The sequence below is a fragment of the Sus scrofa genome, chromosome 1, assembly GCF_000003025.6.
Source record: "Sus scrofa isolate TJ Tabasco breed Duroc chromosome 1, Sscrofa11.1, whole genome shotgun sequence".
Lineage (NCBI taxonomy): Eukaryota > Metazoa > Chordata > Mammalia > Artiodactyla > Suidae > Sus > Sus scrofa.
In genome coordinates this window covers 194,505,227-194,526,826 of record NC_010443.5, presented here as the reverse complement: position 1 = coordinate 194,526,826, position 21,600 = coordinate 194,505,227, and the positions used below count along the sequence as shown (strand labels likewise).

Genomic DNA, 21,600 nt, shown 5'->3' with positions numbered 1-21,600 from the left:
TGTCTGCCACATGTGAGGCACTGATCTAAGCATATCACACAACACAGGGCCTCCCAAACGCATCCTGTACGGCAGATACTATCATCACTTTACAGATGAGTAAACCAAGGATCGGAGAAGGTCATCTGTTTGAAGTCCACCCAGATTGCCAGGAAGACTGCTGAAATGCCAAGACTTTGGCTGGCTGGCTCTTTCCATAACTCTGTCTGGCTGGACCTGTAACATCTCTGTGTCTCCATCATCAGCTGCCCTAGTGCCCATGTTACCTCTGTACTTCTGACCTGGCCATAGCTCGACATGGCCTCAGGTAAACCCACCCACAAGAAAACTAAGTGGGAAGAAACAAAGAAGGAAAAGCAAATGTCAAAACTTAGCTTTAAAACAATTTTCTAAACAGAAGAAAAAAAGTATGAGAATTATCTCAAGCTTCAGTAAAGCTGAAGCCAAACAGTATAGCAGTATAGTATAGATCTAAAGTGCCTTGCCTTGACTGAGCTTTCACTTTTCAGTCTTCAAGCCTTTATTTTAAACCCTTAAGATAAAAGTTGGAGTTCCTGTTGTGGCTCTGTGGAAACAAATCTGACTAGTAACCATGAGGATGCAGGTTCAATCCTTGGCTTCACTCAGTGGGTTAAGGCTCCAGCGTTGTCATGAGCCGTGGTGTAGGTCACAGACGCAGCTTGGATCCCAAGTTGCTATGACTGTAGTGTAAGTAAGCTCCAATTCGACCCCCAGCCTGGGAACCTCCATATGCCACGGGTGCGGCCTTAAAAAGACAAGAAAAAAAAAAAAAAAAGATAAAAGTAAGAATCAAGGAGTTCCCATCAGGGCTCAGAGGAAATGAATCTGACTAGTAACCAAGAGGACACAGGTTCGATCCCTGGCCTCGCTCAGTGGGTTAAGGATCTGGCATTGCCATAAATCGTGGTATAGGTCACAGACATGGCTCAGATCTGACATAGCTGTGGCCTAGGCCAGTGGCTAGAGCTCCAATTCGACCCCTAGCCTGGGAACCTCCATATGCTGCAGGCACAGCCCTAAAAGGACAAAAACAAAAAGTAAAAGTAAAAGTAAACATCAAGGTAGAACAGAAACATGAGCATTGACCAAGTGAAGCAGACAGCTAACTTGGAAGATAAGTTCTTTTCTGATAGACACAGCAATTCAATCACACCTACTAAACTCTGAACTGCCCATGATTTCTTGGAGCCTTGGTTTCCTCCCTATAACCAATTTCAAATATATATACATGATATTTTTATGAATATTTTCAATTCACAGTCACTTTTTTTTTTTTTTTTTTGTCTTTTTGCTATTTCTTGGGCCGCTCCCTCGGCATATGGAGGCTCCCAGGCTAGGGGTCGAATCGGAGCTGTAGCCACCGGCCTTCGCCAGAGCCACAGCAACTCGGGATCCGAGCCGCGTCTGCAACCTACACCACAGCTCACAGCAACGCCGGATCGTTAACCCACTGAGCAAGGGCAGGGACCGAACCCGCAACCTCATGGTTCCTAGTCAGATTCGTTAACCACTGCGCCACGACGGGAACTCCCAGTCACTTATTTTATTTGAATTCATTATTTCTGAACAGAAACTGAAGACATATCAATGATGATACTCATTATCTTGAGATAAGCACGAGAAAAGAGTGGTTTGGACATGTAATAACTGTAACTTCCCACAGGGGAAAAAAAGTCTCTAGGTCTGAATAAAGACTAAATACAGGTTTCACTGCTAATCAAAATTACATATGCACAACAAATCCATAATCTCAGTCCATAAAAACAGCTTTAGGTAAAAACTCACAGACGAAGAAAAATTTCTAACACACATGAAATTCATATTAAAAGCCACCTACCTGCTCCAAAGATGCTTTGCAAAACTCCCAGCAAACTCTTTAGATTTGGGGTTTGTGCGGTTTTGCTGTTTTTGTTTTAGTTTTTTTTTTTTTTTTTAAGATTTTTCAGTGTTCCAACTAAACAAGAGAAGTTACGGTGATAGCTTTCTCCTGTCTGTCCAGGTAACATCCACCAGCGCCGTAATCACATTTTGCAACACCTACGATCCCTTCTGATGTTTCATAGTGACAACATTCAATGTCATCACACACATTCAATGCCCCAACCCACCCCCACCCCAACAGTACCAAACACCAGATGGGGAAGACAGGTGAACACAATGCTTCAGCATCCATCATAATGCAATGCAGCTCAGACTTGGCTAGACTAGTCCTTGGCTTCTGTAATTTTTTTGACAGCTTCCAAGTGTTACTTCACTCAAAAATTCATTTATTTTATTTATTTATTTTGCTTTTTAGGGCCACCCCCACGGCATATAGAGGTTCCCAGGCTAGGGCTCAAATCAGACCTACAGCTACAAGCCTACGCCACAGCCACAGCCACAGCCACATCAACGTGGGATCCAAGCCGAGTTTGCGACCCACACCACAGCTCACGGCAACACTGGATGCTGAACCCACTGAGAGGGGCCAGGATCGAACCTGCAACCTCGTGGTTCGTAGTGGGATTTGTTTCCACTGCGCCATAACAGGAACTCCAAAAATCCATTTAAAATGTTCTGTAAAGTTCATTAGCAAATGGAATATATAGTAACATATTGTTTTACTTTCAACTAAATAGATTTTAAAAACAAAACACCCACTTCCCAATCACAGTACAAAAAAATAGATCTTTTTTTTTTCTTTTGTCTCTTTAGAGCTACAACCACAGCATATGGAGGTTCCCAGGCTAGGGGTCCAATCAAAGCTACAGCTGCCAGCCTACGCCACAGCTACAGCAATGCCAGATCTGAGCCACGTCTGGGACCTACACCACAGCTCACAACAACACCGGATCCTTAACCCACTGAGAGAGGCCAAGAATTGAACCTGAAGCCTCATGGTTCCTAGTCAGATTGGTTTCTGCTTCGCCATGACAGGAACTCCCAAAAACATCATTTTATAGGATCCACCTGAAACACTTAAGATAGAGACAATAAGCAGTATTTATAAATAAATGATGATAACAACAACAACGAGAAAGACAGCTAACATTTATATAATACTTGCCATGATCTGGGCTCTGCTCTGAGCATGAGCTATATGAACTCATTCAATCCTCAAAAACCACCCTGTGGAAAAGTTCTTGATCTCCCGTATTTTCCAAATAAGTTGAGCAAAACATCACAACTATCTCACCAAGAAAGATGCAAATGACTACTCAGTTATCCTTGCATTTATGGGGAAATGAGTATCAATCACTAACTATGATACCCACACATGAACAAATTACTCTCTTAAGAGACAGCACAGAATAAAAAGGAGGAGTTCCCGTCGTGGCGCAGTGGTTAACGAATCTGACTAGGAACCATGAGGTGGCGGGTTCGGTCCCTGCCCTTGCTCAGTGGGTTAACGATCTGGCGTTGCCGTGAGCTGTGGTGTAGACTGCAGACGCGGCTCGGATCCCGAGTTGCTGTGGCTCTGGCATAGGCTGGCAGCTACAGCTCTGATTAGACCCCTAGCCTGGGAACCTCCATATGCCGCGGGAGTGGCTCACATAAAGGCAAAAAGGCAAAAGACAAAAAAAAAAAAAAAAAAAAAAAGAATAAAAAGGAGTATCTTTCCAACCAGGAAAAGTGTAAAGTGTCCTAAATACTTTAACATATAAAAGAAAATATTCCATTAAGTAAAACTATAATGAATATAATTTCACCAAGAGTATGTTAGTATTAAATATAGATGTGCACTTAAAGGAGTGCACATTGATTCTAAAATCATTTTGAAATTCGTTAACCACTGGGGTACAAGAGTGGTCCTTTAAGCTCTGTCAAGAACTCTAAACACTACAGTCCTTCTGTTTATTCTGTTGAACTCTCCCAAAAGTCAGAATCTGAGATACTCACAGAAGATGCTTCTTTCTTACATGAACCTTGACAAACCCAGTTCTGCTTCCAGATACTCACAGAAGATGCTTCTTTCTTACATGAACCTTGACAAACCCAGTTCTGCTTCCAGCACTGGTACTGAAAAGCACTCACTCCACTCAATTTTCACCACCCACGGAATGCAGCACAGATAATGCTCAATAGTTTAAATCATAATAGCTCAGGAAATTTTTAAATTAGCAAATGATAAGGAGGTGGATTCAATTTTTAACTTCATTAAATCTGTCAAATTTAAAACACTTTCAATTATTTACTTTTCCCCATCTTTATTGCAACCATACAACCACCAGGGTTAACTGCATTGCCTATCTGTGGTTTGACCACTGCTCACATCCTCAGGTAATAAACTTCAATTGGTGCTGATGGTAATTCTAACTCTAATCTTCTAAACCTACCTTATATTAATGAATTAAATCTATTGTATTATGTCCCCCACTATTCTAAGCAGCAGTTCATAAAACCGGGGACTAAAACACATGAAAACTTAAGATCATGCACTTTAACAACACAGTGCCATCTATAGAGCATGTAGCTGGACCACAATGGATTTTATTTAAGTTTTAAAGGGACTTGATATCCCTTTTTACATTTTGTACACTTCATGTTTATGGTCTGAAGGTAAACTGGTAATAATTTTTAAAAAGCAAGTAATGACTAAGTGATCTGCTGTCAAAGAACCCTTCGTATCATAGGAACAAGCAATTACCACGAAAAGAAAAAAGAATTTTTCTTAAAACTCCAACTCCAATAATGACTCTCTCAATTATAATGCTATCAATCATCACATAACAAAAACTTTCACAGCATAACATAAGAATATATAAACATTAGGAAAAAATCTTCGTCATGACTGAGTAGGAGGTTTATATATTCTGTCACTATAAGGCTGTGGCTGTATACAGATACCCGTAGGCTCAAGGACAAACCTGAACCTAGCCTGTAGGGATGATCTGGCCTAATAGGTCCATCAGTCTCTGACCTCCAGCTACAATGGCCTTTTGAGAAGAAGAGCCATTCTTCCTGTTTTGCTCATCACTGTGCTCCCAGGACAGTGCCTGGTTGCATTACATTACCCAGCAGAAATCTGATGAATGAGTGAATGAATGAATGAATTACAGAGCCCACAAAACAATTTCAAAAATGAGAATTTAAGGCCCTTGGACAAGGCTGATTTAGCCAGGCCCTAATACAGACTCCTTTCATAGCTATCTGCTTCATACATACTCTGAAAAACACTTGCACACAATTTATTTCATTCGAGTCTCAACATAACTCAGGAGTAGAGTACAGGGTCTACCACAGTTAAGCCTAAGGCTATTTTAAGAATATACCATTTCTAGGAGTTCCAGTCATGGCTCAGTGGTTAACGAACCCGACTAGCACTGATGAGGATGCAGGTTCAATCCCTGGCCTAGCTCAGTGGGTTAAGGATCTGGGATTGCCGTGAGCCGTGGTGTAGGTCACAGACACAGCTCAGATCCCACATTGCTGTGGCTGTGACATAGGTTCTGATTCGACCCCTCACCTGGGAACCTCCCTGTGCCGCTGGTGCGGCCCTAAAAGACAAAAAAAAAAAAAAAAAAAAAATTTATATATATATACCATATCCAGAACATACCACTAAACCAGACATGCCTAAATAAGTTCCACTGTTAGCTGAAATGCCTTTTACAATGTTAAGACATCTAAACACAATAAAATAAAGCTTTAGCCAAAATCTTTAGGAAATAACTAACTCTAGGTAGTAAAGCCCAAAGTTTTCTTAGCAGTTGAATGTTGTATCAAGGTTCCTCATATCTAAAAATTTATAGACAGATCTCCCCCAAGATCCGGCCACATCCCCAATTGAGGCTGCTGAGTTTTAGAACTTCATCTTAATTGCTCTTGATTAAAACAGCTTTATGCTTTCTTAAAGTGAAAAGAACTTAATCCTTCATGAATAGTTATCATTAAGAGCACCAGTTAGTGAAATCATTTGTACACAGAGTTGAAGAGGCAAACATAGAATGATGCAAGGAAGACAAAGGGGAAAAGAGAAGAATGAAACTTCCTTTTACTTTTACAAAGTCCCTTGTATCAATCTGCTTTCAAGTCATTTTGATGTTTGTTTCTTGTCTATTTTTATGGCCCCACCCACAGTATAAGGAAGTTCCCAGGCTAAGGGTTGAATCAGAGCTGCAGCTGCCGGCCTATACCACAGCTCACAGCAACTTGGGATCCGAGCCACGTCGCAACCTACACCACAGCGCACAGCAACACTTAAGCAATCCTTAACCCACTAAGAGAGGGAAGGGATCAAACCTGCATCCTCATGGATACCAGTCCAGTTCATTACCGCTGAGCCACAAAGGGAACTCCCTTTTTAATGTTGTAAGATTTTACTTTGAACAGTGTTCATGGGCACTAGCAGCCTGGATTAATTACATTAAAATGCAACATCACTTTCAGATGAAAGTCTGCCATGGTACCTACATAAACAGATGAACTTCTGCCAGACCTCCTCCCTACAACTGTATTCTGAAACACGATCCAGGTCCACAGGAGTGACTCAAAGAACGATCAATGGCAAACAGAAAGATAAGGAAGGAATATTTATTAAACCACCAACCACACATTTGCACTTTACTCACATGACCTCATTCCTCATAACCACTTGAGAAGTATGAGTCCAATTTTACAAAAGTGGAAACTGAAGCTCCATAGGGGTTAAGTGACCAGCCTCAATTCACACAGCTAGGATGATCACCCAGGTTGGACCCAAACCCTCTCCTACAACACACTGGTTCCCAAAGACGGGAAAATGAATGGAAAAAAAATATATAAATATACCACTGCCGGAATGCTACCTGTTTACTCTGTGGTGACATGTGAATCCCTCTGGGGTCTACGGCACCTTCCCCCTACCATCACAAGGTGCAAGCTCCCGCTCCAGTCTCCTCTGGGTGACACTGCCTGGCCTTTCCAAGAACCCGAGTCTGTGAGGTCTGCTGCTCCTCCATGCACCGCCCATCATCATCCTCCACCCCAGAACTGCCACCAGCCTGTCTTCTCCCCATTTCTCAGTCTCTTCGCAACGTTCAGGGTGCTCCTCAAAGAGCTAGTAAAATGATTCATTTAGTGAATCGTCCCAGCACAGCATAAGCAAGAAGCTGTTCACTCCAGTGCTCACCTGTGTTCATCTACCACTGATACACATAGTGGAGAAGGCTTGGCTTTGCAACCACACGGGTCCGGGGTCCCTCAGTCAAGAGCAAACATCCCTTGCTCTTGGTGTTGGTGGGAAGCTTCAGTGGAACACCATGTGGTACATCAGCTGCCACATAGCACAACCAAGAGATACTGCTTCTCTTCTCCTTCACAAGTCACTAAATTATTTCTTCACCAGCAAAAATAGCCTGCGTTTCTCCTAACTTCTTCCAGGACCACAGCTGTTCCAGAGAAGACACTATTTTTATTTATTTATTTATTTATTTATACATTTTTACAGAGTTCTTTATTTATCTTTCCTTTTTTTTTTATATTCAATGTTTTTTATTTTTTTCCATTATAGCTGGTTCACAGTGTTCTGTCGATTTTCTACTATAGAGCAAGGTGACCCAGTCACAAACACACATGTACATCCTTTTTCTCACATTATCAGGCTCCATCATAAGTGACTAGATACAGTTCCCAGTGCTATATATACAGTAGGATCTCACTGCTTATCCATTCCAAAGGCAAAAGTTTCCATCTACGAAAACGCTATTTTACAGACACACTCAATTTTACCAATGGTAGTTCTATTCATCCGGCTTAATTTTTCAAATGATACTGATCACAAATTTCCAAACAACCCCACTGGAGTCATGTAGTAAGTAGCTTCTACCTTCAAACACCTTTTACAATTCTGTTTAGCATCAAAAAGAATTAAAAATCAGAAGACAAATAGGTGAACACCCCTGACATGAGGTCTCCCTTCTACAGAAAGGGGTCATATGACAAATCCTCTCCCTGTTGTGAGTGAGGAAACCACCCAAGGCAATGGTTGCTAGCCTTTGGAGAATTCCTTTGAAAACCTGATGAAAGCTATAAACCCTCTGCCCTGAAAAAAGTTAATATGCACAGACATACCAAACACTGCCTGGAATTCTACGAGGGCTAAGGGCCCTCTGAAACCAACCTATCAAATAAGAGTCCTCAACAAAGGATTATCTATGATACTCCTTAAACTGGCAAAATCCTCAATTCGGATTTCTTTTTTTCTTTTTAGGGGCACACCTGCAGCATATGGAAGTTTCCGGGCCAGGGGTTGAATCCGAGCCACAGCTGCCAGCCTATACCAGAGCCACAGCAACAACAGATCCCAGCCGCATCCACAACCTACAATACAGGTCATGGCAAATGCTGGATCCTTCTCCCACTGAGCAAGACCAGGGATTGAACCTGCATCCTCATGGACACTATGTCAGGTTCTTAACCCACTGAGCCACAATGGGAACTCCTCCAATCAGATTTTCTTTCTGTAAGGTACAATAAATTCAAAAGCCTAGACAAAAACCTCAAGAGGATAAAGAAGTTCTCTCATTCAACTCTTCACATCTGGCTCAAAAGTCAACTCTCTCTGGCTCAAAACAAAATTCTACAAAACTAATTAGGCTTCAAACCCAAAGAGAAGATTCTCTCTTTGGAGGAAAATATCAAAACAAAGAGGTGCTCAGGGCTAGTGCATGTGCTGAGGTGGGGAAGGAAAAAAGAGACATAAAAATTAAGCTTTACGAACAGCTAGGAGTTCCTGTCGTGACGCAGGGGAAACGAATCCGACCAGGAACCATGAGATTGTGGGTTCAATTCCTGGCCTCGCTCAGTGGGTTAAGGATCCAGCGTTGCTACGAGCTGTAGTGTAGGTTGTAGACGCAGCTTGGATCTGGCGTTGCTATGGCTGTGGTGTAGGCCAGCAGCTGTAGTTCCAACTAGACCCATAGCCTGGAAACGTCCATGTGCCATGGATTTGGCCCTAAAAAGACAAAAAAAAAAAAAAAAAAAAAAAGATGTACACTTTTTTTTTTTTTTTTTTTGGTCTTTTTGTCTTTTTGCCATTTCTTGGGCTGCTCCTGCAGCACATGGAGGTTCCTAGGCTAGGGGTCTAATTGGAGCTGTAGCCACCGGCCTACACCAGAGCACAGCAATGCGGGATCCGGACCACAACTGCAACCTACACCACAGCTCACGGCAACATCGGATCCTTAACCCACTGAGCAAGGCCAGGGATCAAACCTGGCAACCTCATGGTTCCTAGTCGGATTCATTAACCACTGAGCCACGATGGGAACTCCAACACATTTTATTTTTTAAAATCATCCTTTTTAACTTTCCATGTTTGTGTATGAGCATTACATATTTGTATACAAGTACATGTATACAATGTATAAACAAATACATATTTTTACTGATGGAGTAAACAATTACAAAAAAAAAGTTTGCAGATCCTGTCTTCACAGATACCTTCCAAAACAAGTTTATCTGACAATAATTTCACCTGGGTAACTCTCCACAAATGGAATTTCCCTTGAAAATAATTACATTAATCGCCTAAATCCTTATTCCTGAAATGAGAAGTCCATTCCAAAAGGATGTTGACTAAACAGCAATGCTGAGATTGTTCCATAAGAACCAGTTCTCCTTTCTGCTTTTAAAGTGTAATTCTCACAGCTCTACATACTCCATATTTTCCTTCCTTAAATGGAAATAATCTATATAATGCATTAAAGCAATAAAAATCAACTGAAAAAACAATGGTAAGCATATATTTTTTTTTTTTTTAAGGTGGCAACACTGGCATATGAAGGTTCGCAGGCTAGGGGTCCAATTGGAGCTACAGTTGCCGGCCTTCATACACCACAGCCACAGTGACATGGGATCCGAGCCACGTCTGTGACCTACACCCCACTCATGAAAATGCCAGATCCTTAATCCACTGAGCAAGGCCAGGGATCAAACCTGCATCCTCATGGATGCTAGTTAGATTGTTTCTGCTAAGCCACAATGGGAACTCCCTGGTAAGCATTTTCCATTACACGGTTTTTTCTATAACCATAACTAGTTAATACCCTTCAACTCCCACAATGTCCTCAGCACTGAGCTAAATGTTCTATCTGTTTGATGGCACTTACTCTGACTCCATGAGGTGGGCTCTAATACTCTCCTAATTTTGGAGATAAAAAACCAGTGCTTAGAAGTCACAGAGCTGTGACGGACCTAGAATTCAAACCTAGGTGTGTATGACCCCAGGGCCTCCATTCTTACCTCCAGGAGGCTACTGGCCTCCTTTTAATGCACTGTACATTACATATTAGCTATGCACTGTTATATATTAGGTAACAGTACATTATATCATTTAATTAATATGTTCCTTTATGCATAATTCTACTGTAACATAAAAAATAAGATTTCTACTTTTTTTTTTTTTTTTTTTTTTGGTCTTTACTAGGGCCGCACTTGCAGCATATGAAGGTTCCCAGGCTAGGGGTCTAATCAGAACTGCAGCTGCCGGCCTACACCAGAGCCATAGCAATGGGTGATCTGAGCCACATCTGCAACCTACACCACAGCTCACATCTATGCGGGATCCTTAACCCACCAAGCGAGGTCAGGGATTGAACCAACAACCTTATCATTCCTAGTCGGATTTGTTAACCACTGATCCACGACGGGAACTCCCTCTACTTGTTTTTATAAAATATTCAAATACAAAAGGTAAAAAAATATTTTTAAGTAGTAAGAGAATGTCATTATTGGCAAACCAAAGAACTATTTCAGTTAAGCCTTTATGAAATATCTAGAAATTTTACTGTTTTTTTATGCACTACAAAATCTAGTTAATATTAAGAGCAAACATTATTATAAAAGTTTTAAATACAAGAGAAAACTTGGCCATAAAACCCTAATCTGAAAGTCCATTGTAAATATACTATTCTCTCTTAAACTATACGAAGAAAGAAAACCTGGTGATCTGATCAGTCCATGATCCAGTCCCCAAATACTAGCAGAAAAGAGACATTTCACTGCACTTAACATCTTCACTTCCTGCAAAATGAAAGTGATGAATCCCCTAAGTAAAAGGAATGAGTCAGTCTGTCACACACAAAATCCACTCCATCCTCTCTCCACAAGATATCACTTTTTAACCTGAAACACGCAGAATTACCAGAGGGCAAAGTCACCCTCAGCATTTTAAGTCAACACTCAGCAATTTGATCATTTAAAAAGTCCTCATTAAACGAGTTTATAATCTTGTGTAAATTTCTAGTTAAAATTTGCAAGTGGGGTTTTGTGAGAAAATGTGTAGAATTTAGGAAGGAAAAATAAATGTCTATACAACTATTACTAATAACTTAGACGTCAACTAACAATATTCATCCATTTACTAACAAATACTTACTGAGAAGTTCCCGTTGTGGCTCAGCAATAACAATCCTGACTAGTATCCATGAGGATGCGGGTTCGATCCTTGCCCTTCCTCAGTGAGTTAAGTATCTGGCATTGCTGTGGCTGTCGTGTAGGCCAGCAGCTGCAGCTCTGATTCCACCCCTGGCCTGGGAACTTCCACATGCTGCAGGTGCAGCCCTAAAAAATTTTTAAATAAAAAAAATACTTATTGAATACCAACTATGTATGAGGCATTGATCTAGGCCCTAGAGATAAAAGAAACAAGGTTTCTAAACCAAAGATTATATTCTAATGGCAGAGGAGAAACAGGTGACATACAAGTGAATAAAGATAATTTCAGATTATAAACATGATGCAAAGGAAAATAAAGTGATAGAAAGTTCAAAGAAGACTCTTTTTAAAAGTGATGAGGAAAGGTCTCTAAGAAGGTCCCCTTTGAGCTGAAACTTGAATAATGATACAAAGTTAAAAGAAAGTTCTCAGTAGAAAAGGACTACCTCACCTTATGAGAGGTTTCATTTGGCTCCTTAATATTTTTATGCCCTGGCTGGATCAGAGTCTGAAGAGACCCACTTTATGATGATTTTTTTTTTTTTTTTTTTTTTTTTTTTTTTTGTCTTTTTAGGGCCGCACCCGAGGCATATGGAGAGTCCCAGGCTAGGGGTCGAATCAGAGCTGTAGCCATCGGCCTACACCACAGCCACAGCAGTGCAGGATCCGAGCTGTGTCTGCGAGCTACACCAAAGCTCATGGCAACACCAGATCCTTAACCCACTGAGCGAGGCCAGGGATCAAACCCACAACCTCATGGTTCCCATTCAGATTCATTTCCACTGCACCATGATGGGAAATCCTGGTTCTCAGAACTTTGAAGCCCATCCACAATGCACACACCCCATCCCCACCAGAAATCTGTGCCCCAGGTTAAGAACTAAGCAGTAATTATCACACTCAGATGGGATGCATAAAAATGCAAGCTGCTACCTTACTTTTTATATGACTCACAAACCAGGAACACTTACTCTCAATTTTTTTTGGCCCACATAAAACTCTGTATGGGAATTTTCCCTATGCTATGGAAACAAACCATTAGAATATATATATGTATTTAATAAAAAACAATATTCCCTCATAAAAGTGAATGAAATAACTCTTCACTACAATCAGTATAATCTTACATGAAAGCAGTGTAATTTGACACTCAGTTTCGAGCAAGGTTTCATAATTTCTCCCCCCAAAGAAAAACATTACCACATTGCTTCAAAGGCTGCAAAACTGAATGTTAACATCTAAACTGAATGTTAACATCTATTAACTTACAGATGTTCTTTTGGTTCAAAAGCAAAACTTATGATTACTTTTTAAAAACCATTTTCACATACACACACACTCACAATTTAGTTGTCTAAAGAACACACATCAGTTATAAATGAACTTATTGACAAAACAGAAACAGACTCACAGACATAGAAAACTTATGGTTACCAAAGGGGAAAGGAGGGGAGGGATAAATTAGGAGTTTGGGATTAGCAGACACAAACTACTACACATAAAATAAACAACAAGGTCCTACAGGGAACTACAATCAATATCTTAAAATAAACTATATTGGAAAAGAAAAAAAGAATATACATTATTAATCTAGAGTACAAACTAGATCGATGGTTCTTAACTTTTTTTGATTCAGACACCTCTTTAAGAATCTGAAAAATGCTATGGAATTCTCCCATTTAAAGACTGGACATAACGCATACAAAATGTGCATGTAAAAAAAACCAAAATGTGCATGTAATTTCAGGATGCTCAATGCATTTCAAATTCAATCAAAGGTTTAAGAATGTCTATAGCTACTATACAAGTATAATATGACTATTTCTGGAAAGGGGAACTAACAAGGAAAACCAAGGTGGAAGGAAGATTTTTCATTATAATCCCTTTTGTAACTTTTTTTTTGTCTTTCTGCCATTTCTTGGGCTGCTACCGCAGCATGTGAAGGTTCCCAGGCTAGGGGTCGAATTGGAGCTGTAGCTGCTGGCCTACGCCAGAGCCACAGCAATGTGGGATCCGAGCAGCATCTGCAACCTACACCACAGCTCACAAGAACCCCAGATCCTTAACCCACTGAGCAAGGCCAGGGATCGAACCCGAAACCTCATGGTTCCTAGTCGGATTCATTAACCACTGAGCCATGACGGGAACTCCTGTAACTTTTTAAATCTGAACCATACAACTGTATTATCTAGTCAAAAATGAGTAAGTTAAAACTAAAAAATGTGTCAGGATACGAATGGAGTAGGTAAAAACCTCCAGATAAAGAGGTTTAAAATAACTGGTCTACTGGGAATCCCCTAGTGGCTCAACAGGTTAAGGATCTAGCATTGTCACTGCAGTGGCTCAGGTCACTGCTGTAGCACAGGTTCGATCCCTGGCCCAGGAACTTCCAAATGCTGTGGGTGTGGCCAAAAACAATAATAATAACTGGTCTACTAAATACAATACATTTGCAAAGTGTTTCTTCAAATTTGGAGGCTGACAAGGGTTCATGACTGCAAAACTACGCTCCTTTCATAATTTTCAGAGAAATCTCCAATTTCAACTTTTTGCTAGGAAAATACAAAAATTCGAATAATAATTCCACATTCATATTCTAATTTTTGAACTCGCAGTTAAGTGACACTAGTTAGTATGTACTGAACATGGTACTGTCACATCTCAATTTTTATTATCATCTCCATTTGTAGACAAGAAAACCAAGCTTTCAGAAGTTAACTTACTTGCCCTGGGCAAAAGAGCTAATGCACTAGCTAGGACTCTGGTAGGCAACAAAGCCTACATACTCTTTCCATGAGGCACTGCAGCATGACCTACAAGCAGGACGAAGACGTGACTTCTTAGGGGATCAAACTCATAATAAATACAGTGTAGAGCACCAGTCCATTATAAAAACTGAGAACCACATCTGCATGGTCCTTTACACCACACAAAGAGATAAGGGAGAGGACTTATCCCATTTAACAATTTAAAAAGCACAAAAACTAGTTTTAAATTGGAAAATAAAATAAAAATGTAAGCCGAATCAAAAGTCTAGAGTTAAAAGAAAAAAAATCCAAAAATTAGTATTATAGAAATATGTTACCAATCTAAAAGTTTCAACATCAAGAGGCAAAGAGTTTCCTCCCACTGAACAGCATCTCCAGTCATCAAAGTTTTAGGAATGTCTAATACTGACTGCCTAAACAAGCAAAATGTCTCAGAAACATATGATAATTGTGAGGCTAACAACAATGATGACACTTTCATTTCAATTTCATTTCCAAAGAGGTGGTAGTTTTCAAAAACATTTCACTCAAATCTAAACTTATATAATCTTTTAAAGTTACAGAGAGATGGAAATAAGCGTGGGTAGAGAACATAAACCACCAAACCAAATACAACTACATCTAGCAGTTAGTATTATTATTGGTTTTTTTTTTTTTCTTTTTAAGACCACACTCGAGGCATATGGAGGTTCCCAGGCTAGGGGTCAAACTGGAGCTGCAGCTGCCAGACTATGCCACAGTCACAGCAATGCCAGATCCAAGCCTCATCTGCAAGCTACACCACAGATCATGAAAACACTGGATACTTAAAACCCACTGAGTGAGGGCCAGGGATCAAACCCACATCCTCATGGATACTCATGGATACTAACAAATCCTCGGGTTCGTTAGTGCTGAGCCATGATAGGAACTCCCATGGCTATTATGATTAATGAGTATGTACGTCTATTTGCCTGTTTATTTCGTCCTTATTCAGCAACTTACCTAGGTTAACTGTCAAAGCTTGCTTCACTTCCTGCTATGCAGGTACACACAAAGCATCCAAATCTTTACTTTCCTATCGAGCACATAGGACACTAAACCTCTACTGAATTCCCCTTATCGGAAAATGAGTAAAAGTCCTTCAAGCTCAAAAACTTTAGGACCTTCAGAAGTACTTTATGGAGAAAATCCAAATGTCTACATGTCAAGGTCTATCCTGCAATTTCATAAATGCAGGAAAAGCCAGGTCACACTGATATATTTACACAGAACTACATGCTGGTATTGCTTTCTACAGAAAAGAACATCATTGATACAAATTTCAAAACCCTACCTATTAGAAAAAGAGCAGAATAGAACCTTTTCTTTCACTTTGTTACAGTTGGCCAAGTGAAGAGACTTTTAAAATGCTAACAATGGATGGCAGTATTATTTAAAAGTCAAACATTATGACGCATATAATACACATTCTTACAAGGCAAACACACAAAATAAGTGACCATTAATGAATATCTAATTTTTGAGCTTTCAAAAATTATATATTAAAAAGATGAGTTATAGGAGTTGTCTTGTGGTACAGCAGGTTAAGGATCCCACGTCGTCACTGTAGCAGCTTGGGTTGCTGCTGTGGCGTGGGTTCAATCCCTGGTCTTGGAACTTCCACATGCTGCAGGTGCAGCCAAAATAAGATAAAAATAAATTTAAAAATAAATAAAAAGGAGCTCCCATTGTGACTCAATGCATTAAGAACCTGACTGGTACTCAGGGACCCACGGATTCAATCTCTGGCCTCACTTAGTGGGTTACGGATCCAGCATTGCCATGAGCTGCAGTGTAGGTCTCAGATGCAGCCCGGATCTGGCATTGCTGTGGCTGTGGCATAAGCTGGAGGCTGTGGCAATGATTCCAATCCTAGCCTGAGAACTTCCATATGCCTCAGGTGTGGCCCCTTAAAAAAAAAAAAAAAAAAAGATGTTACATAGTTACTACGTTTACACCACATCCATTTTCAAACTCCCCTAAAAGTAAAGAATTAGGACGTGTTTTTTACTTTATTCTTTAAAGCAACTCCCAAAATTCAACTCCAATTTACAGTTCACCCCCAAATAAATTAATCCAAACCTTTCAATTCAGTCAAAGCAATTGTGTAGAAAGTTAAATCAATAACTATCCTTTGGCATGCACATACAATTTATTCTGGTTTTCCCCAAGGAAATGACAGAAAAAAGAAATTTCTCCTCTATTTCCTTTGTATTTCATAAATTACTTCCTAAAGTTGGTGAGAAGGAATACAAACAAAAGTCAATCCACTGTAAGAAAAACAAATGTCATTCAACAAACTCTTTATATTCAGTATAAAACTCAAGAACAAATACACATTTCTAAAGTTGATATATGATTTTACTTCTCTGTTATTCTACAGATACGGAAATCTAATTTAAGAACTGCCTCTCAGAATATTTTCCCATAACGTGCTTATTACACAAGAATCACTTTTACTCTGTCTGGAATTAAGCTTGTGAATATATCCTGTATTATGTGATCACGGTGCTCTCCACTTCTCCCATGCTGGCAAAATATATACGTTTACAAAAATCATATTCTTGGAGAGCAGAGTTCTTGGAAAATTTTCAATACTACCAGACTCTACTTAAAATATGAGAAAAGGATATACAAATAGCCAATAGCACATGGAAAGATGCTCAATATCACTAATCATCAGGGAAATGCAAATAAAAATCACAACAAAATACCACTTCATAGACATTATGATGGCTATGAAAGAAAGAAAGAGAGAGAGAGACAGAAAAAGAGAGAAAGAAAAAAAAAAAAAACAAGTACCAGTAAGGATGTGGAGAAACTGGAAGACTTGTGCATTGGTGGTGGGAACACAAAATGTGCAGCTGCTGTGGAAAACCGTATGGCAATTCCTCAAAAAATTAAATATGATCCAGCAATTTCACTTCTAGGTACATACCCAAAAGAAATGAAAACAGGGACCCGAATATATATTTGTGCACCTATATTCATACAGCATTATTCACTATAACCAAAAGATGAAAGCAACCTATGTATCCAATGACAAGTGGATAAACAATATGTGGTGCATATATACAATGGAATATTATTCAGTCTCAAAAAGAAATCCTGACACATACTACAATATCGATGAACCTTGAGGCCATTATGCTAAGCGAATAAGCCGGTCACGAAAGAGACAAACATTTTATGATTCTACTTACATGAGAGACCTAGAGCAATCAAATTCCAAGACAGAAGGATGAACAGTGGAGGGTTAGGAGGGGAGTAATGGGGAGTTGGTATCTAATGGAAACAGTTTCAGTTGGGAAGATGAAAAAGGCCTAGAGATGAGTGGTCATGGCCTGATAAGCAATGTGTACCTAACACATTGAATGCATAATCTTTAGCCAAGATTTTTCTCCCCCCGAATTCATACAAGCTCCTCTTCATTAACTGCAGATATATCATCTTTACAGTAATCAATATGCATTTCATGTCTACCAATTTCAAGTATAAACACTGGAATCTCATTTTTTTTTTTTTGTCCTTTTAGGACCACAACTGCAGCATATGTAAGTTCCCAGGCTAGAGGTCAAATCAGAGTGTAGCTGCCAGCCTACACCACAACACCACCAGATCCAAGCCATGTCTACAACCTACACCATAGCTCATGGTAATGCTAGATCCTTAACCCATCAAGTGTGGCCAGGAATCAAACCCGCATCTTCCTCATGGATACTAGTCGGGTTCTTAGCCCACTGAGCCACAATGGCAACTCCTGGAATCTCATTTATTAAACTTCCTCCCTCAAAAAAAAAAAAAAAAAAATATTCATTTGGGAAAAACAGAAATATCCTAGGCTACATTTCGAGGATCTTTTCTAGTCAAACTGGAGCCTTCTGATTTCACAAATTGTTATAGAATTGTTCATTAACTAGCAAACCCAAGTTTTGGATTTCCTCTGAGCCACTTAAGTACATTGTGTTGTTCATGTCTCCTTTCTCCTCACTCTTAAGTGTTCAGCAGAGAAAAACCTACCTTCAAAGTAGATTCTAATAGTTCCAATACATTTCAAACAGAGCTTATTCATAAACATAAACCAAATAGATAAAAATTAAAAGGAACAAAAAGTACCCACATACTCAAACAAAAGGTAAAAGGTCAAATTTAGAAAAACAATTCTCACATTAAGCACTTGTCCTTAATTTATTGCATAAACAAGTTTGATCATCAAATCCTTTTTCTATTTGTATTATTTGAAAACAAGAATGCATGTAATCAATTACTGACCTTTTTCTTTCTTGATTTTAAAAAATGAATTCAGTCTAACATCTTTTTCTATATGTAAGTTAATTGCCGTATATCCTCTACGAGGGCTAGTTCCTGTGATTAAAATTGTATAATTTGTAGTCGTCACCGCATATAGTATTTACATCTAAATGTCAACAGAAGATAAAAAAAGAGACCCACACATCTTAAAGTTTCTGTGGCATTGAGTTTTTCTACTTATTAGTGTGAGACAGTCTCCTGATAATAAGTTTCTTTTCATTTGTTCATGGCTATTTATATTAAATGAGCCCTTTAAAAAGGGGAGTGGGTGTATCTGGTTACAAACTAATAACTTCAACATGTCTGAAATCCCATCTCTTCAATTCCCAATAGAGAATTTTAACAAATATAGAACTCTACAAAAGGAAAATTATATACAGATATAAAAAGATAAATTGAAAAGGAATCCATCACCTGGTCATGAGCCTTACCTTTTAGCAGTGGCAGAGGTGTTAACTCAATAGGCTTGCCTTGAGACCTAAACTGTGAGGAACTTTGTGACCTCTTCTGTCTGGCTTTTCTGACGGACTTCCGAGAAAATCCGTCTACTTTATCCACTGATGGAGGAGTAGTTGGTGCTGAGGACATATCCCTACTGAAGAGAAAGAGGTTGTCATCAACACATTACGAGCATACAGGTGAGTTACACTAATTCTAAAATTCCTATATATTTTTTTTGAGAATGAGAATATGTGAAAAAGAAAGCAAATAAAATCAATTAAGAACACTCATATGTTCAATGGGAAAACAAAAACCAGGTGGAAAATAGAACAAAAGTACTATATAGGCAAAATGGTAATACTAATGTACTGTGGGGCCCTCACTACACTATGCATTAAAGATCCACATTACACTCAAAAAACTCTTCCAAACCACAGTCATTTTCTAACTGCAAAGCTCTTTACATTGTGAGATTCCTAAGGTAATTCTGATGCTATTCTGCAGCTGGAATACTTCAGTCAATACATTTTCCCAAGAAATGTAATGTTATGAATGGGCTCTAGAATTGAAACCCTTATGGTACTTCAGGAATCTATACCAATGTATCACAACAAGGTGAAATTTATAATTTCTGAATTACCTAGGCATGATTTGTAGTGCCATGTGCTGCTAGCTACGATAACTACACCACACCACAAGAGGACAAGCTAGATTACCTTAAACAGAACACATAAAAGGCATAATTAAAATAATTTCAAACATCTTTTTGAATGAAGGCATCTGAAGTTAACAAAGCTTAATAAACAAAACTCATGAAATCATGTACCTAAGTTGAAATAAAAACATAAATCCACAGTCTACTTAGACAACCAAGTTGAGTTCCCTTGAAGTTCATCATCAAATATTAATTTTCATTCCATCAAACTAATGGAACTGAACAGTTCTTCTGGATTTTTTTTAACCTTCTCAAATTATTAACATGAAGGCTATTTCCTAAAAGTAACAAGCATTAAGCTCAGCTTCATTCACCAATTTAAACAGATGCCATCATTTCCATGGCATTGAGGCTCCCAGCAAGATTAATGGCAGACTTTAATAGAAATAATGCATATGGGGGAAATGCTAAAATGCAATTACTCACCTGTCATTCCAATTCATAAGATAAAGTGTTTTTTAACCTCTAAATAAGGGGATTTCTTCCTGAATGTATGAGAGTAAGTTACCTGGATTAGCTGGATTCTGACAAAGTAAAAATAACAAAAACATACACAAAAAACAAACAAAACCATGTGATGTTGAGGTTTGGAATTCTGAAATCTTGTTTGGTTCTCTTTTTTAAAAAAAGTTTTTTTAGCAATCTACCTAATTTACCCTTAAATAAAATGTAACACATAAAACGGAATTGCAAACCATGAATGACTATAAAAGAAGTGAGATCACTTTAAAATTTTCATAATGACTGCATCATCAAGAAGCTCCACATCACATTTGTATGTTGTAAATTTAGGGGCTGCTTTTCCAATCTGTTATGTGATTATTTAAATTTCATTTAACCCTCACAACACAAGATTTCTGTAAATCCTGTTCCTCCATCACTCTTTTTGTCTCTTCTTTATTCATCTCCCATCTCTAAAGATGATTTACCAGTAGCAAAAAAAAAAAAAAAAAAATCTTTAAACCATTTGCCCCTTATGACCGAGGCCCCAGACTCAACCCTACAGCTCTGCAGAACTGAACGTGCAGTAGCAGCGGGTCCGCGCAAAGCCCGGGGAAACAGGTTTTGCTCTGGACCCCGAAGCTTTATCATCCTCTAATCACCGGACACGGGGCATTTCCAAGACTCAGGATAATCCAAAGGGGCCACTGGGGTAGAGGAGAAAGACAGCGAAAGGGCTGGTCGGTAGGGATGCTCACTCCCTTTGCTCCCACCTCCCCGTCATCCCAAACAAACCTTGGAGAAGATAAGCTGCTAAAGAATCCTTCTCACTTCAACAATCCCCTTTTTCCCCCCGCCACCGTCAACAGATGAAGGGGACAGGAATGCGCCTCCAATGACTGAAGGTGGAGAAAAGGGGGCAGGGGCAAGAGAGGCATCACCAGCAGCGTCTGCAGGTAAATCAGACAAGTGGGGCCGGCGCTCCCGCTCCCGCTCCCGCACCTCACACACCGCACCCTCGCCGGTCGGGCCAGGCCTTCCCGAGGCCGGTGCCTGCAGGTCCCCGGAGGACCAGGAGGAGGAAGGGAGGCTGAAAGCAGCAGAGAGCTGCGGTGCAGGAGAGACCAAGTTACCTTGAAGCTTCTGGAGAAGAATCCGAAGATGACCTGTGGTTTCCGAGGGGCAGGAGACGGGGAAGAGGCCGAAGCGGGGGCGGCCGGCGGGGCCGGAGCAGCGGGGGGCGGTCCGGACGGCGCGGGGAGCCCGGGCGACGGCTCCGGGGCAGCGTCCCTCCGGTTCCGCGGCGGCGGCGGCGCCTCTAGGCCTCACGGCCGGACCTGAACCTCTGCGCTCCGGCGGCGGCGGCGGCGGCGGCGGCGGCCTCACGACCCTCCCCCGCGGACCCGTCCCATCAAATCGGCACCGACCCCGTTTCGACTCCGCCGGCGGCTCCGCGTTCACATTCCCGGCGGGCGGCGCCTCTGC

General features: G+C 40.2%; 1 protein-coding gene across 1 annotated transcript in view; it reads right to left on the bottom strand.

Annotated features, from left to right (window-relative positions):
• The window catches only part of PPP2R5E (protein phosphatase 2 regulatory subunit B'epsilon), a gene marked incomplete at its 5' end in the record, with an annotated part of 147,768 nt that extends 126,476 nt beyond the window's left edge, over positions 1–21,292 (bottom strand). Inside the window, 2 exon segments of the mRNA NM_001244062.1 lie at positions 18,950–19,113; positions 21,249–21,292. Of these exon segments, the coding sequence (NP_001230991.1) occupies positions 18,950–19,106 (157 nt within the window).